This window comes from Emydura macquarii, unplaced genomic scaffold, assembly GCF_026122565.2.
Source record: "Emydura macquarii macquarii isolate MOO-44397 ecotype Brisbane River unplaced genomic scaffold, CSIRO-AGI_Emac_v2 contig_2205, whole genome shotgun sequence".
Taxonomy (NCBI): Eukaryota; Metazoa; Chordata; order Testudines; family Chelidae; genus Emydura; species Emydura macquarii.
This window is the reverse complement of record NW_027132342.1, coordinates 1,070,902-1,088,872: the sequence shown is the minus strand read 5'-3', so window position 1 is coordinate 1,088,872 and position 17,971 is coordinate 1,070,902. Positions and strand designations below refer to the sequence as shown.

Sequence of the window (17,971 nt, the reverse complement as noted above, 5' to 3'; positions counted from 1 at the left end):
AGTAATTGAGAAGATGACACTTTTCTATCTGATTGAGTACTGATCCAATCCTGCATTATGCTATAAAGAGGCACTTAGCTGATAGAAGTGCTATTGTTTGGATGTGCTGAGTATTGATGGTGGTTAAAATTCCCATTTAGTACTTTTTGCAAGAAATGGGGAATTAATCTTGACAATCCTGGTCAATACCAACCTAAATTCTCCCTCTAGGTGTAGCTGTCTGCGGTGTTCTTCGCCTCCTGCTCTAAATTGTTATGTATTGCTGCTTTGCACCATTATCCTGCTGCTGTGTTCATTTCAGAGGAAGTTAATAGTCTGAGAGTGCAAAGTGGATTCTATTTTGTGTGTAGGTATATTTTAAAATCACATATGAGGAGGAGGAGTGTGTGTGTGTGTGCGTGTGTGTATTTGGACAATAAGTCAACTCAATAAAGCACCTATGGATCCCCTGGGACAGAATTTGATGTACATGCACAAGGTATTTTTTATCACAAGCCATCTCTCCCTAACAAAAACATTTCTCTGAGTATAATTTTCTCTGACTGCACTGGCAGAATGCAGCCATCTGCATCCGGGTGTGTATGCTGCCATCCGATTTGCAGTTGTCTTTGCCTCTTCTGATTTTTCTCTTGACTCTCTTCTCTACATACAAACCTTTACTGACAGTTTCTCTTCTCTGAAAGTACAATTGGTTTCTTTATAGGCTTGTACTAAACAGGGCTCCCACAGTGATGGCTTGTTTTCTGCCTCAGTTGGCTCTTTCAGGTGCACTGTTGGCATCGCTTCTCTTCAGCGGCTTCTGCTGGCATAAAGCTATCATCCTTTTGTGCCTTATGTCACTGTATTTGAGAGGAGTCTGATTCTGGCCCACTGCTAATCCCCTTCTTTAGTGGTCTGATTTCCTATTTATTATTCTTTTATAATGTATTAATTTGCATTGTGGTGGCTGCTAGAGGCCTCAGTCAAAGGGCTGGTCTATGTACAGCTTTTATACCCCATAAATTATATTAGTTTGAGGTTAAAATGGTACAATCCCTCATCTCCCCCCCAGTGTGAACAAAGTTATACTAGTATATAGGAGGTCAACCCTGACCTGTACTGATACAGTCTACATGGGGAAATTTACCAGCATAACTACACCACTATAATTATACCACTATAACTGCACACATAGATACTCTTGTTCTGGAATAAGTGTGTCCACATGGGGAGTTATACCCGTATAAGTTATGATGGTGTAATCCTATTAGTTTAGGTACGTTGGTAAATTTCCCTGTGTAGACAATCCCTTATTCTTGTAAATATAGGGGAATAAGCTATATCGGTATTATATTAGCACCTTTATACTCCTATACTTAATTCACGTTAGAGACGTATTCCGTTTTGACTATTTCAGTAAAAAAACTGCACCCATAACCAAAATAGTTTAATCAATACAAAAACTTTGCACACCAGGCCAGTGGTCAGGGTGCCACTGTGGTAAGTGCTGTACACACACAACAAAACGATAGGTCTGACCCATGGAGCTTATCTTTACTTTGGGAGGTTGGAGGCGGTTTTGAAAAGAATACTTAATCAGAATCCCTATGGGCTAGAGTTGGCATTAGTCAGTGATGCCACTTTTAAAAGAAGGCTTCAGATGAAGCTTCCTTCGTTGCATGTTTCTATAAACAAAAGGAAAGAGATGAAGTTTCTTTGTGGAGTTTTATGATGCGAGTGTGAATTAACCTGATGCTCTGAGGTACTGTAGGAATTTATAGCATGAACTCTGTGGAACTGCTTCTGGTTGTTGATACTGGATGCTTAGTAATCAGTGTGAATACAAGTGAGACACCGTACACCTGATTTGCAGATTTAGGTTTAATGTGAATGGTTTTCTATAGATACACTAGTTGAATACAAAGCCTAAAATTAACTACAATATATCATACTAAGCCTGGAGAGCTAAGCAGTCACTCAGAAGACTGTATACAGGAACGGCTTTCTTCAGAGACCCTGCCCGGGAGTCAGTGGCCTCTGGTCCGACCGGCAGCACCTCCTGCGGAGTCAGGTGTTGATGGAGCGCTCCCCTTTGTCTAAGTGGTAACTTCTTATACCCTTCCATAAATAGCTTTCACCTAATTACCTTTCTACTCATCATCATATATGCTAATTACCTACATTGGGTTTTCACCGTTGACTACATTCCATTCTTACCATGATAATTGGGGTCATCAAAACAACAGCAGGTGATAGGAGGGGCGGTGTAAAAATATGCCCATTGGCAATGAAAAAGTGTGTCCTCAGTCATTCAAGGATAACTTGTTCCCCTCACCATTTTCTATGTGCAGCTGCAAGCATACATGTTGTGTACTTCGTCTTATGTGCCGTGGTTTGCAGAAACTGAGATATCTGCAAGGTGACTCGGTAGTCCTATTCGTCTCTGCCAATTGGAAGATGTCATGCTACAGGGGTCAGAATAGCCAAGCAAGCAACTAAAGCTATGCTAGGCCTGTAAGACAGTGGTCAGGCAACTCAAATTGCGTTGGACTTCCAAGACTGGTGTGTAATAGGTATGTAAACTGAGGTACTTCATAATGAGGCACATTGTTGAGGTTCTTTATAGTACACAAAAATGAGGAAACACAAGGATAAAGTTTGTGATTACCTCTGAGGCTTACTAAAAGAATACTGGAGGAAAGCAATGTGCGACATAAAACAAGATTCTGTTAAAAACAAAGGAAAAGTTAGTAACTTAGTAACCAGTGTTAGAGCTAAATTTTGGTCTTGATTTTATGCATGGATCTCACTACATCAGCGGGAGCCATTTGCATGCATTATAAAGTGGAATTTGCCCTTAGGTGAAGTGTGTGTGTGTGTGTGTGTGTGTGTGTGTGTGTACGCGCGCGCGCACAAACTAATAGATTGCAGTATCTCAAGTATCAACAGTAGGAGAAATATCTTTATTTCCATCTTTTTTTTCTTCTCTGACAATACTGTCACAGTGACGTGACTTGTGTGAACACTTCATCTTACATGGAAAACATATGTTAGAAAGATTTGTTACTTTTTTAACTGACCAGTATAAGTGATAAAGTGTTATAAATAGAGAAGGAAGGCTTTTTAATAGTGCTTGCTATTTATAGATCCACAAGGACTGTATATTTTTGTTGTATTTATAGCCTGAAGTTAAGTGTTTTGGGGCGTGAGCTTGCATATAGATTGGCTATATATATGTCATTTTTTTGAACGTGATATATATTCTGTATTATTGATGAAAATGGCCAAAACATGCATAGAAAATATGATGCTTTCATATTTGGTGTTCTGGCAATGACCAAGAAGTGGCGTGGTATTGGGGTGCTCATTGCTTTGTATAAATAAATTATTGTGCTGGAATGTGTGTCTGAGGAAAGCTTAGAACAAATGGTGCTAAACCAAGATTCTTGACAAAGTAACCTGCAGCATAATGAGGCCTTTCCTTTGAGATCTTTCCTTTAGTTGATATAAATAACAAAGGTTTAATGAAAAAACATAATTCCAGTTCCATCAAGCTTTTCTGAAATATATTGGGCCAGATCTTCTGCTGGTGTAAATTGATAATGTTCCATCAAATTTAGTGGAGATATATCAGTTATGTCCGTTGAAGATCTGGCCCATGATTCATTGGAAAATTAGGGCTCAATCCAGCAAAGTGCTAAGCACTTTGTCCATGATCCAGCAAAGTACTTATGCATGTGGTTTACTCTAACCACTTGAGTAGTCCTATTGACCCCAGTTTCTAGGTTACACATCCTTTTCAAACTCAAATATATCTCAATTTTAAAAAGCTCTGGCAGTTCTGATGTAATTCCCAAGTGGTTTAATTAAGAATGGTGAAAATTAATAGTAGTCCACTGTTCAAAATTGGTAAGTATTCCCTACCTGTAATTTTTGACCCTTGTCTATTTCAGTTTAGGTTTCTTAACACCTATTTTAATGTCTGTTTATTTGGATGTGCAGAATGAAAAGATGTGTAAGATGGGTGCTAGGTCATCGTACATTTTGTTTCATGTATGCATGTTAGGAGACCAACTTTTCACCTGCTATTCTAAAGAAGAAAATAAGAAAGATACGTAATAAATCAGTGAGACTAGTCATTAGTATCAAAAGCTAATTAATATCACTAATGTCTTTTTAAAAACTGCTGAGGTAGCTGAAGTTCCAATAATGTTCTAACAATTTCATTTGATATGATTTACTCCATTTTCCTCACAGCAATTACTGGGAGAGCTCTCAGAGGTAACACAAATTGCTCTTATATGTTGTTAACTTTCTAAAATGTCTCTTTGTAGGCTGAATCTTTTGGGTTGCTTTGTTTCAAAGATTCAGTAGTGCATACTTGTTTCTTTCATAACGATAAATGAAAATAACCTGATGAATGAGTAGGAGAGGTCTTCAAAATACTTTAAATTAAAAAAAATTAAACTCAGTTTTAATACACAATTGGCTTTTAGCACATGATTGCGCAAATTTTGGAGCATGTTTCATATAGTTCAACTTATAAATGTAGAATTTGAATTGTTTTCCCATGCTGGATGTTATTTTCTTTCCAAGTATCAAACAGATAGTTGGCCTTTCCTGTAGGCATAGTGCTTGTGAGATGGCTCATTTGACAATGAAATTGTCCAGGGTTGTCCAATAAGAGTTACACCTGGAATTTAGCAATCCCTGCATTGAGGTTTGATTGTGGTGATGATGAAGGTTGATGCTTTGCTTTTTAATGAACAATTTGGTGCCATCATAGCAGTAATGCTTTTTTCCCTTATGTTAAAAGAAAACATGAATCGCACTGTGGGGATAGCACTTTGGCACTTTTAAATCTGTGAGCATAATTTAATTATTTTTGAATTTTCATTAAAAACATTTTACTCTAATACTGATGAAGTACTTAAATTAATTAACTCATCTGTTAATGTATTTATTTGCCATTCAGTATTCCCACCAAAGGAGCAACTTTCTGGGATGTACATTATTCTGTTTGTTCTCTTTCATATTTGTATTCCACCTTTGTGGAATTTTTAGAGGCAATTATTGCCATCACATCCAAATGCTGTAGTGCAGAAAATATCAAGCATGTGAATTCCTCTAAGCTCCCCACATTGGGTTGCATAAACCAAACAAAAAAATAATTGTAAGGTAATATATTCAACAGTAAAATTGCATGAAACAAAGTAAAAATATTTTATGGGGAATATATGTAGGAAAATGTGTTACTTGAATAACTGACCGCTATAAATAATGAGAGACTCCAACAGAGAAAAAGAGGAGCACTTCTCAGTTTAATCTGTTAGCCTTGAAACCTACAGGATAGATTCTGAGCTGCTGTATATCAGCATAGCTCTGCTGGAGCTAAACCCATCTACACCCACTCAAGAGCTGGTTCTGTATATTTTTGGGTTAAATGTCTCTAGTTTGGCATTCATGCATAGGGGCAGTTGGTTAAAACTAATGAAAGGTTGAGTGTTCAAATGTTGTTAAGGCACTGATGTGCTAATATTTTAACACACAGTTCCCACAAAGATTTCCCTACTTAATCTGTGATAAATCCCCCTCCCACCCCATCCTGTGTTCCAAGAAGGAGGGAGGTCTGGGGAGTTAACTCAGTTGTTTTGCCCACTGAAAATAAAACAACTTCTCATAAGGAAGAAAGAAGGCATCACTACTTTGCAAACAAACTTTAGCAATACCTATACTTTGCTCCTGCAAACTATACAGAGAATATTGCTAGTATATTGCATCATTCAGCTTGTACAATTTGCAGGGGACATGGCAATGTAGATTTTGTATGAGCATCTAGACGTATCCTATCCTGCAAACCCTTTTGGAAAACACTCAGTTTTTAATATAATCTGGTATGTTCTGAAAAAGAAATTGCTCCTCAAAATTATTTTTGAGCCAAGTAATACATCACATCTGCAACAGTTGATGTAGCAGTATCATGGGAGGTGGCTGAATGCAAAGAAGCAGGGAAATAACCACAATGTTAAAATTCTGCTATCAAACACTAGAAAAGCAAACACCAACAAGGGCATCACTGTGTTAAAGGAATAGGTTTAAGTCATAACAGAATTGAAAACACCAGTAGAAATGCGGAGTTTTAGATACACGATTTTTGCCTACACAAGCTATGAAAAAATAATGTATGATGTGAAACTTTTGTTCCTGAGAGCCTCAAGAAAAAACATGTGATGTGCACACGGTCCTGTAGTTAAACTTGTTCAGACTGAGGCAGGCCTGAGCCACAAAGGTCAGAGCTGGGTCCAAACTTCCTCAGAGTTTAGGGGTGTTTAGATATATTCCTATATCTAAAGGATACACTAGCCAGAAGTTGTTGGGCTGGATGTACAGCTGCGTGAAATTTTTCTTCCATAACTTTTTTCAGTGAAAAATAGAGATTCAGTGATACCAAAAGGTTTTGCAGGTTTGCGTCAATTTTGCTAAATTGCTTGTTTCAGGGAGAAACACCAAAAATCATCTAAAAAATGTATATGTTTTGATTTGACACTTTTGAAATTAAGCCTTTTGAATTTTTTATTCAAAATAACTTTTCAGTTCAAAATGTCCTTTAATTTTATTTATTAAAAAAACTACAAAATATTTTAAAAGCTCAAGGTTAAAACAAAATGTTTCATTTCGGGTTGAGTGAAACCTTTCAAACCCAAACAAAACTTTTTTTTTTACTGTTTAGCTTGCCAAAAAATTTGAAAAATTCATTTTGGTGAAAGCTATGGCCTATGTTTATACAGAAGGTTAGACTAGGTAATCATGATCCCTGCTCATCTTCAAATCTGACTTTCTGGACGTGGGGTTTTGGTTTGGCCCATTGCAAAGATAGGAGTCAACAGCAAAGTGCAGATTCAGTGAGATTAAAGGCAAACTTCCACAAGGCTTTTGTATGTTTGAATCTAGTGTTTTTGTTTACCCAATTCTAGTACATACGTTTATTCTGGTAAACTCTAGATGGTCATATGTCTCAGAGGCCACTCAAAACCTTCAGATAACAGGACTTTTGGATTTAAAAAAAACAAATTTTAACAAATTTCATATTTGGAGGAAAGAAATGAATTCTGTGTAATCGATATTGGGATGACACCATGCCAACTGCCTAAAATTGTTCTCTATGGAAGAGTGCATGGTTACTTTAGAGCAGTGGTTCTTAACCTTTCCAAACTACTGTACCCCTGAAGCCTGAGTCCCACCCCCATGGGGCTGAGGCATGTAACTTAGTTTCATGGCGCCCCTGTGGCTCCAGGCAATTGCCTTTCTTGCCACCCCCAATACCAGCTCTGCACTTGCGACCCCTCTAAACCCCCAGGTTGAGAAACACTGCTTTAGAGAGGTCGTGGACACTCAAGGAAATGGTGGTACAGACTGGTATATAAAACCATTCAGGCAACCTCCCCCAACAGGTTCAAGTAGCATCTCAAAAGAGATGTGGATGGAATCTGCTCATAACCTCGGCCCTCTTACCAAACTGTGACATTGGAAAAAGATATCGATCATAGTGTTGAGATAATCAGAGTTTATCCTAAATAGTAAGACAGATGGATAGACAGACAGACATTGAGAATATTGATGCCAAAGTCAGCTTTTGGGAAAGTGCAGCTGTGTATCTGACAATTAGTGTTCCTTTCTGGGATGAAATGAGATCACTGACTGCAAAGTATGCAGGTGCTTTCCTGCAGGAGATTAATCTTCTGAATGCTGAGGGATTTTACTGTACAAAACTAATTATGTGTTTGCATCTCTTCAGAAACAAAGGACGGATTATGTTCTGAAACAACCTGATCCCAGTCCTGCTGCTCCATCACCTCCTCCGACACCAGCTCCAGTTCCTGTCCCTCTCCCTCCTAATGTACCAGCCCCTATTCCAGTTCCTGTGCCAAAAGCACCAGGAACCATTAGCCGCCAAAGCAGCACCTCTAGCGACAGCTGTGGTTGCATTTTACGAGACAGCCAGAGACACAAACAACTTCCTGTGGACCGTAAGTTTCTTCAGAACAGCCAGAAAAGCTATTTCCCCCCATTTCCATCCATTTTAACATTTTAAAAATCATACTTTTCATGTTGTTGTTTGACATTTGGCTTTTACCATAACTTTCCATATCACCTAGTGCAGTGATCCGGTCCAGTCACCCAAGCTAAGTGGGGTGGGCCAGTTCCATACCTGAATGAGAGTTGTCTGAGGAAAATAGCTCCAGAAGTACCTTCAGGAAGAGATGTTTAGGGATTCTCCCTCTTAATGAGTAATAAATAGCCTGATGACAGTTAAGGAGCAGTGCTGGAGGAACTGTCTTTCGGATGAGACAAAACTGAGGTCACTTCATGTCATTAAAGACCACGTGACACTTATTGCAAATGGATGTTAACATATATATATATATATATATATATATATATCTATCTCACAGGCTACATCTACACTTACAGAGGCATGTAGAGAAGAGGCACTACACATGTAGCCACAGTGAAAGGCAGGCTGCGTCCACCATTGTCACTGTGTTGTGTAGCCACACGCTGCAGTGAAAGACTGTGGCAAGGGGAAAAGTCTGCAGCAGTGGGGAGGCAGCAGAAAAAAGACCCTGGCCCTGGGCAGGCAAGTGAAGAAAGGCTCTGTTGGGGGGAGTTGCAGGGAAAGGCTCCGGCAGCAGCAGCCTTTCCATACCTCCTCACCACCACTAGAGCCTTTCACTGTGGTGAGGGAAGGCTGTGGCAGCAGGGAGGCAGTGGGACACTACACTGCTAAAAATAGCAGCACAGACATGAGAAGCACTGCTTGGGTGTGTAGAGAGCCATGGCGGGCACTCAGCTCACCTAAGTCATATCTCACCGTCTACACTGCTGTTTATACTTGTGCTAGCTGGGAGTGTTGTGTCTGTTCTCCACGCTGCCATAAGTGTAGACGTAGCCTCGGATGCTTATATGGCCCCCAGAACTGTAGTACCTGACTGTCTCACGGTCCGTAGTGTATTTGTCCTCACAACACCCCTGTGAGGTAGGGAGGTGCTAGTATCCCTCGTTTTACAGAAGGGCAGCTGAGGGACAGCGAGATTGAGTGATTTGTCCAAGGTCTCACCAGAAGTCTGTGGCAGAAACAGGAATTGAACTAGACTGAGATCCAGATGAGTGTCCCAATAACTGAACCATCCTTCTTCTCCTCTAACCTTGCTGTCACAGCCAAATTTCAATTCACCTAATCATATTATGCCTACATATATTTCCTGTTTCATTTCAATTGAATATATTGTTCTTCATATCCTGATCAGAACTGTACAACAGCTATTACCTTCAACCCCATAGGCTACCTACACGTTAGTGTTGGAAAAAGTGATCCCTACATGTTATTTTTGGGATAGCCTTTGGAATCCTTTTTGAATAGAAAGCATTATCAAAATGATTGTGATCTATTTGAAAGAATAATTTAGTACCCATCTTGACGTATTTTGTGTTCAGACACACACCAGTATATGCCAGCACGGGGCGGGGCATGTTAGTATTCTGGGAAAAGTTACTCTTTCCTTTAATACACATGCATGCTGCTGTCCTGGTTTGCAGCATTTAGCAAGCAGCTAGGGCCCTCTGACAAGAGGCAGAGGCCAAAACCCCAAGAGAACAAGCAAGGAGTTAATTTCTTATACTTTCCTGGCTTGACTGAGAGCAGAGGACCTGAAATTATGGCAGCTCTTTAACAAGAGCTCCCTGATAAGTAAGAAGGGGAGAAGGAAAGAGGTTGGCTATTGGAAAACTCACCAAATATGTACATTTACCAATGACATATTCAAGACCTTTTTTCTGCTCAGTTGGGACTTTGTTTTCTATAAGGGTACTTAAGTGACACCAGTTACAACATTCGGTCTGTTTTGTAGAGAAGACATAAAATTGTCAAGGGGTGACATTTTTCAAAAGTGCCCAAGTTCCATTTTCAGAAGTGTCATTGGTATGGCATGTAGGAGACTGAACCTCAGTGAGTCTATGGGGCTTAGGCTAACTCAGTTTTGAAAATGGAACTTAGTCTCCTAAGTCACTTATGCTTTTGAAAATGTTACCCATGTCTCATGCTAGGAAGATCTGCCCAAGGCCTTGGCAAGTTTGAGGGATGTGATTTCATTTGTGTTACGAAGTAGGAACCATAATGTAATTGAAGACAACCTTGTAATAACGGAGTCCCCTAAACATGGTTGAAATTGTAACATAGACAGGCCCATAAGTGAACTTCAGTATCTCTACCAACCATTCAAACCCACTTGTCAGGAGGTTAGGACTAGAGAACTGTTCACTCAGCACTTTATCTAGAACATGATACCTGCATCCAGCATTGCATGGACGTCATCTCAAGTTCCTGCCCAAAACAGTGTCTTAAATGGCATGATAACACATGGCTGCTATGTCCCTTACTGTAGTATCCCTTGAATCAGAAGGCTTTTAAAATTTTTTTAACATAATTCCAATAATTTAGCAGTTTTGCATATGCCTAAAACAAGCACTTTAATAGTTTAGTTTAGAAACCCAAACCAGACACCGATTTCTTTCCCCAGACCTAAAGAGCTCTGTGTAGTTTGAAAGCTTGTACCTTCCACCGACAGAAGTTGGCCCAATAAAAGATACAACCTCACCTGCCCTGTCTCTAGTTTACAAGTAACTGTTACAAGCTGAAAAGAGTGATATTGAAATGAAATCTTAAATGATGTGGCTTGAATGTTTGTGGGTTGACAGCTCTTCCCTCTGTTTTCCCTCTGACATGGCAAAAAATCCTAGCAACATTTTTGGTAAAGTTGTACTAATGTCCATTTTTAGTTCTCTGAGAGAGCTTTCCCTTCCATGTTCCCAGTAAGTGGGAAATATGCCTTACTCAATAAACACATTTTGGAGTCTGCAGAGCTAAATCGATAGGGCTTCTTTCACTTGGCCTGTTGTGAGGTAAACTGTAGTACTCTCTGAGCTTAACTTCACTGAGTGAGGCCCATTATGTCCATTCCTTCTGGAACAGACTCAATGACTGTTTAAGGAAGAACTAATTTAGCAGTAGCTAATGGGGCCAAAAGGATATGGATTCAGTGTCCCACAGAAATATTACTTTAGCAATGAAAAGCCTCTCTCTGCATTAGTAGTCATTATCACCACAAGGTAATACTGCACCTACACTATGTAATGTGAAAGCAATGGCTCATTTTAGGATGGAATAAGATCTACAGTTTCATTTTGAGGACAGTTTGTTTATGGCCAGTTTCTGCATCTATCAGAATAACTGATTTGTCATTTAAAGGACAACAGATGAAAGTTCACAAACATGAGGCAGGTCTTCAGTCCTTAGAGAATAATTGGAAAAACTTCCTTCCTATGAGTTTGTGTTCTCAGACTGTTTCTCCAGCTAAAGCCTGTAACCTTCCAGGGATGTACGAATTGCTGTTACAGAATTGACCCAGGGCATATCCGGTTCAGCTTGCTGTACATTTGGGGCCAATGCTGGAAGCTTCAGAGAAACAAATTTTTGTGGGGTGGGAATTCTAGAGAATTTGGTAAAAATCTTGCTAATTTCCAGTGACCCTAAGCATCGGTATCTCAGTAAGATTCACCAAATATCCCTTAACGTTTCAGCAGTGATACCATTTAAAGTAAATGAAAGCAAACAGCTATATTGTTCTCTATGATCATTTGTATCTACCCTTTCTCCAAAACACACATTGAGAAGGTGAATTTAAATGGTGACAGTCACTTGTAGAAGGAATGCAGTGAAAGCTAAGGATGGTAAACATTTTCCATCCAAACTGTTTTTCAACAGCAAAATTATTTTTTGATTAAACAAAGTTTTTTTTCCCCTAAAATGTGTCTGCTTTCTGCAGCAAATGTCAATATTCTGTCAGAAAACCAAATGCCCAAAACCAAAGTATGTTGATTTTGGAAATGTTGCCACAGTGCCTCATAGGAATTGTTGTTGAGCTGCTGCACGTTTCTCTTCTCGTCTATAGCCTGGAGCACCGGCCAGACTACATCTCTCCTGCAGTAACAAGGTCCTCCCCAACCTCTTTTTTTGGTTTTTAGCTGAAATTTGTCAGTATTCAGATTTTTGCAGAAAAAAACAAAATGTTTTGTGGAAAATAAACAAAAGTGACATTTTTTCATTTTCGTCAACATTTTCCAAGAAGTAGAAAGAATATTTTTTGACCAGCTCTAGTGAATTATTTCTTTGTTTTGTTTTAAAAATTGAGTGTGATATTGAGAGCAAACATGCTTTTTTTGGTGCAAAAGTATATTTTAAAAATCCTTAAAAATAGATTCCTGTTGAGTTCATCTTTTTTTGTTTCTCTTTTTAGGTAGGAAATCTCAGATGGAAGAGGTACAGGATGAGCTTATACACAGACTTACCATTGGTCGGAGTGCTGCCCAGAAAAAGTTCCACGTACCACGACCAAACATACCAGTAGTTAATATCACTTATGATTCCTCTCCTGAGGATGTGAAAATGTGGTTGGAGTCAAAAGGATTCAGCCCAGTGTAAGTCTGATGATAAACTTGGGGAAACTCTTATTTCAGAAAATAAAGGGAAATAAATTAAGATTTTCCAAAAGTGACTAGGATTTTGACTGCCTAACTTGTGGTACTTTCCAGAAGTCTGATTTTTCAGAAAGTGCTGAGCCATTCAACCTCTGAAAATCATTCTCCTTTAATAAGGTGTCTCAATTTGGGCCCACAAAATATTGACGCACCCAGAAGCATAAATCACTCTTGAAAATGTTGTCCATGTTCCTTAAGCATGTTGGCACTGATCCTAACAAAAGGAGATCATATTGCACCCCCTCATCAGTGACTGACTTCCATCCTAGTAAACTGTAAATCTGATCTTCAAAATTAGAAACTCATTTCACCCAAAGTGAGCGCTACAAGGTGCTGATTTTTACTGCACGCTTCTGCTTTAATGGGTGCTGAGGGCATTCAACCCCTTGCAAAGTCAATGCGAGTTTGATCAGTTTTGAGGCACTAATGTTGAATACCTCAAGCATGTAAAGCTTTTATCTTAATTTAATAATTCCTGTTGGGATAACATGGGGAGAAAATGGTCCATGTTTCGCACTCAAGTGGTGGATTTTTATTTATTTTTATTTTGTTTCTCACAGAACTGTAGAATCTTATGATGTTCACTCTTTGATGCTTTGCCTTTTTTAGGACTGTCAATAGCCTTGGAGTGCTGACAGGTGCTCAGCTTTTCTCTCTCAATAAAGATGAATTAAAGACTGTTTGTCCTGAAGGGTCTAGAGTCTACAGCCAAATTACAGTACAGAAAGCTGCATTAGAGGTATGTATAACCAACCTTTCTTATCAAAACCGTTCCTACTAGCTGGGAATCATGAAAAATTCTTAAATTGGTAGGGTTCCCCATCTCTAATCATTAGAGGTTAGGATGAGATTTTCAGGGGTCAGATTATTTTACGCCTACTGTTAGGGCTTTTTTATGCCTTCCCTTGAGGCATTGTTTGCTGGGCATTATCAGAGACTTGATAGCAGGCTGGATTGAACACTGGTCTGATCCAATATGGCAATTCTTACATTCTTCCCAGTCTCAACCATTTTGGGTGTATGTGGGAGGGAATAAGCTACTTAAAATGAATTATACCCTAATTTACTTTTACAGTGATATTTTAATGTCAATGTGTGTTGGAAATTTTCCTTTAAGGAAATAAGCTCAGTTTTTAAATATCATGTTTATTATACAAGATGATTCAGACACTTGGCATATGAGTAACGTAACTGTAGTCATCCACACACCACAAAGTGGGTACAATGCTGGTTTGATGGAGACATTCAAGGAAACAGGAGACTTAAACACTGATTGTGAAAGAAATCCCCCATAGGACCTGTTAATGCTACCAAAGGATATGGTGGTGTCCTACAGGGTATTAAATTAACTGTGGAGATGTGCTCTCAGGAGATGTGGTCTATTTTGTTGCATATATCTGGAAAATGTCCTTGTGTTCAGTGGAAGTTAATTTGAAAATTGAACATGTATCAGGTTTGTAGAAGTGGTCCTGCTTTGAGCAGGGGATTGGACAAGATGACCTCCTGAGGTTACTTCCAACCTTCATCTTCTATGATTCTAAGTCTGTCATTCTCCCTCTCTGTTCTTGGCTTTGTTCACTCACCTTTGGTTTCTGTTGTTTCTTCATTATGCAGGAATTTGAGTGGTCAAGGCTTGTCTATTAAGATTATCTGCAAATGTTAATTCATAGATATTGGAAGTTTAACAACAAGGTTGATCTTTTTTGTTGGCTTCTGTAAGACTTAATTAAAATTCATTTATCATTTGACACTTAACTGATAAAATTAAAAAAAATCTCTGATGCAGGGTACTCCCTGCTGTGCTCCCAAATCTGTGTACCAGATCCAGGGAGCCTGCCCTAATCCACCTCTGTCTAATTGCTAACACTTCAGTTAAGCAGTGAACTAATGCAGTGAAAACAAGGTAGGATATGAGGCTAAAATAGGGAGAGAACAAGTTACAAATTATTCAGGCAAGTTAGATGTCTTCAAGTCACCAGGACCTGATAAAATACATCCTAGAACACTCGAGGAGCTATCTGAGTGATTAGTGGTTATCTTCGAAAAGTCATGGAAGACAGGAGAGATTGCAGAGGACTGGAAAAGAGCAAATATAGTGCCCATCTATAAAAAGGGAAATAAGGACAACCTGGGGAATTACAGACCCATCAACTTAATTTCAATACCCAGAAAGATAATGGGGCAAATAAGCAATCAATTTGCAAACACCTAGAAGATAAGATAAATAACTATCAGCATGGATTTGTCAAGAACAAATCATGTCAAATCAACCAGATAGACTTCTTTGACAGGGTAACAAGCCTTGTGGATAGGGTGGAAACAGTAGAGGTGGTATATCTTGACTTTACCAAGTCTTTGGATACTGTCTCTCATGACCTCATAAACAAACTAGGGAAATACAACCTAGATGGAGCTATATGGTGGGTGCATAACTCGTTGGAAAACTGTTCCCAAAGAATAATTATCAGTGGTTCACAGTCAAGTTGGAAGGGCACATCGAGTGGGGTCCCACAGGGATCATTCCTGGGTCCAGCTCTATTCGATATCTTCATCAATGATTTAGATGATGGCATAGAGAGTACACTTATAAAGTTTGCAGACGATACCAAACTGGGTGGGGCTGCAAGTGCTTTGGAAGAGAGGATTAAAATTCAAAATGATCTGGACAAACTGGAGAAATGGTCTACAGTAAATAGGATGAAATTCACCAAATGGACAAATACAACAAAGGACAAATACAAAGTATTCCAGTTAGGAAGAAACAATTAATTATATGCAGACAACATGGGAAAAGATTGCCTACGAAGTACTCTGGAGAGGGACCTGGGGGTCATAGTAGTCACAAGCTAAACATGAGTCAACAGTGTAACACTGTTGCAAAAAATGCAAACATCATTCTGGGATGTATTAGCAGGAGTGTTGTAAGCAAGACACAAGAAGTAATTCTCCTGCTCTACTCATCACTGATTAGACCTCAGCTGGAGTATTGTGTCCAGTTCTGGGGGCCACATTTCAGGAAAGATGTGGACAAATTGTTGAAAATCCAAAGACTAACAACAAAAATGATTAAAGGTCTAGAAAACATGACCTATGAGGAAAGATTGAAAAAGTTGGATTTGTTTAGTCTGGAGAAGAGAAGACTGTGTGGGGACATAAGTTTTCAAGTACATAAAAGGAGAAGGGAGAAAAATAGTTCTCTTAACCTCTGAATAGAAGACAAGAAACAATAAGCTTAAATTGCAGTAAAGGCAATTTAGATTGGAAATTAGGAAAAACTTCCTATCGGGGCAGTTAAACCTTGGAATAAATTACCTAGATTGTGGAATCACCATCATTTGAGATTTTTAAGAGCAGGTTAGACAAACACCTGTCAGTGTTGGTCTAGATAATGCTTGGTCCTGCCATAAGTGCATGGGACTAGACTAGATGACCTCACGAGGTCCCTTTCAGTCCTTTGTTTCTATGATTCTGTGCCTTAAACTTAGGCAACTGGAGTTCAGTAGTTGTACACGTAGGAAAAATAATATGCTAAGTGCAATAATTTAAATGTCCATTTTGCTTTATCTCCTGCTGCACTTTTTTTAATCAGTCTTCCACCTCTGACTGTGAGGAAAGTCCTCCATTCTGTTGAATTAAAACAGAATTCAAATGTAGAAGACAAAGCAAAACTTTTCTTGGGCTTTCTGTGGCTACTACATAATCATGGTCATAATCATGCGTGCTGCAAAAAAAAAAAAAAAAAAAAAGACTGTGCCCAAAACAAAGGGCGTAGAGTAGTGAGATCTGAGTTCTGTTCATGGCTTTGCTACAGACTCCTTGAGTAACTTTAGGTAAATCACTTAGAGCTCAACTGTGCCCATACAAAACTTAAACACAGTGGAGAAGGGGGTGCTGATCACAGCTCCCTGGGGGCTTTCTGCCTAGCCCCAGACTAATGAAAACTTCAAGGGGTCAGCTTTAAGGTATACTGCTGCTTCCAGGAGGGCATCAGGCCCAGCAGAGGTTAGCTTTGCCATGCCCTCTCCACTTCCCAAACCAGGCAGCTGAACTCCAGCAGACAAGGCAATGGCTAGAGGTGGTGGACCAGGCACAGTAGGCAGATCCACCTGCTTTATGCCAGCCAGCCAGTCCTCCCTGCATGAGGGAATTTTCCCAGGGTTTCTCCAGACAGCTTAAGTTCAGTTTTCACCACGGATGCAATGCAAACTGAATTTAGTGCACCTGAGGATTATTTGGCCATTCATCTGTCTGGCTCTCAGTTTTCCTATCTGTAACATGGGATTAATAACAAGTTGCCTCCCTTGGAGGAATGATGTGTGTGTTTATTCCTCTGGTGAAAGTAGTATAGAAGTTCAAAACATTATACCTTGACATTGTCTGTTTTCCTTATTAATTTGAGGTTCATATTCCTGTTGATGCCCTTTCACATTTCCATTAATGGGAACTATGAACATGCCTAAATAGAAGAATTAGACTTCCGCAGAGTTGAAAACGATGCGTAATTTTTCTAATATGCACGTCGTGTTGCTTAGCAGTTAGCTCAAGTAAAATCGCTTATTGGATAATACCCTGTAATCAGTCTAATTTGGCATAAATTGTAAAGATCTATAATTAAGAACCAATTGAAGAGTTGTTTACCGAACTATCCTTTGCATAAGGAAACTGCTGCTAGCCTCATATGACGCAAACTTGAGATCAGCTATGAGCGAGGTTAAGATTGTCCTAGTTCTTAAGATAGTTTTGTTACACAGGTATAGTGGGTTTGTATCCAACTGTGTAATCCACTAAAGTAATATACAATGTGGAAGTTTCCAGTATAATTATAATATTTAAAAGCTTGCATGCTAAGGACTTCATTCAAATTACCAAATGGTCTGTACGAGAACAGAGACTTCCATCAGTGTAGAATGCTAAGAACATACATTTTTTTAACTTCACCGACTTGCTTTTCAGGCAACATTATTTGGGTTGGTTATATGACATGGACAAATCCATGTGCAAAACTGCTTATACAGCAGATAAAATTGGTAGATAAAGTGGGGCTCCTAAATCCATAGTTAGATCCTGTCCTGCAGACACTTGTGTGTGTGCTCAACTTTACACACATGCATAGACTCTTAAGGCCAGAATAATCTATTCTGACCTCCTACACATTGCAGGCCACAGAATCTCGCCCTGCCTCCCCCCACTCCTTTAATAGACTCCTAACCTCTGGCTGAGTTACTGAAGTCCTCAAATCATGATCTGTAGACAGCGTGCAGAAGGGAAGCTGAGGATTCGACGTCAGTTACGCAAACTACTCAGCGTAATTTGCGTAACTCCCGTCGACTGCCGCCGAATCGCGCGGTGAGGGTGAACCAGCCCTTAGGTTTTTTGCCCCCACTGCTCCCCTTGGAAG

At 39.4% G+C, this 17,971-nt stretch overlaps 1 protein-coding gene across 8 annotated transcripts in view; it reads left to right on the top strand.

Moving 5' to 3' along the window:
* EPS8 (EGFR pathway substrate 8, signaling adaptor) overlaps window positions 1-17,971 on the top strand; it is a 198,716-nt gene that overhangs the window by 178,958 nt on the left and 1,787 nt on the right. For all 8 annotated transcript variants that reach the window (XM_067559146.1, XM_067559151.1, XM_067559149.1 and 5 more), the window contains 3 exons: window positions 7,775-8,006; window positions 12,333-12,513; window positions 13,183-13,312. In XM_067559146.1, coding sequence (XP_067415247.1) covers window positions 7,775-8,006; window positions 12,333-12,513; window positions 13,183-13,312 — 543 coding nt within the window. The remainder of the gene's footprint in view (window positions 1-7,774; window positions 8,007-12,332; window positions 12,514-13,182; window positions 13,313-17,971) is intronic.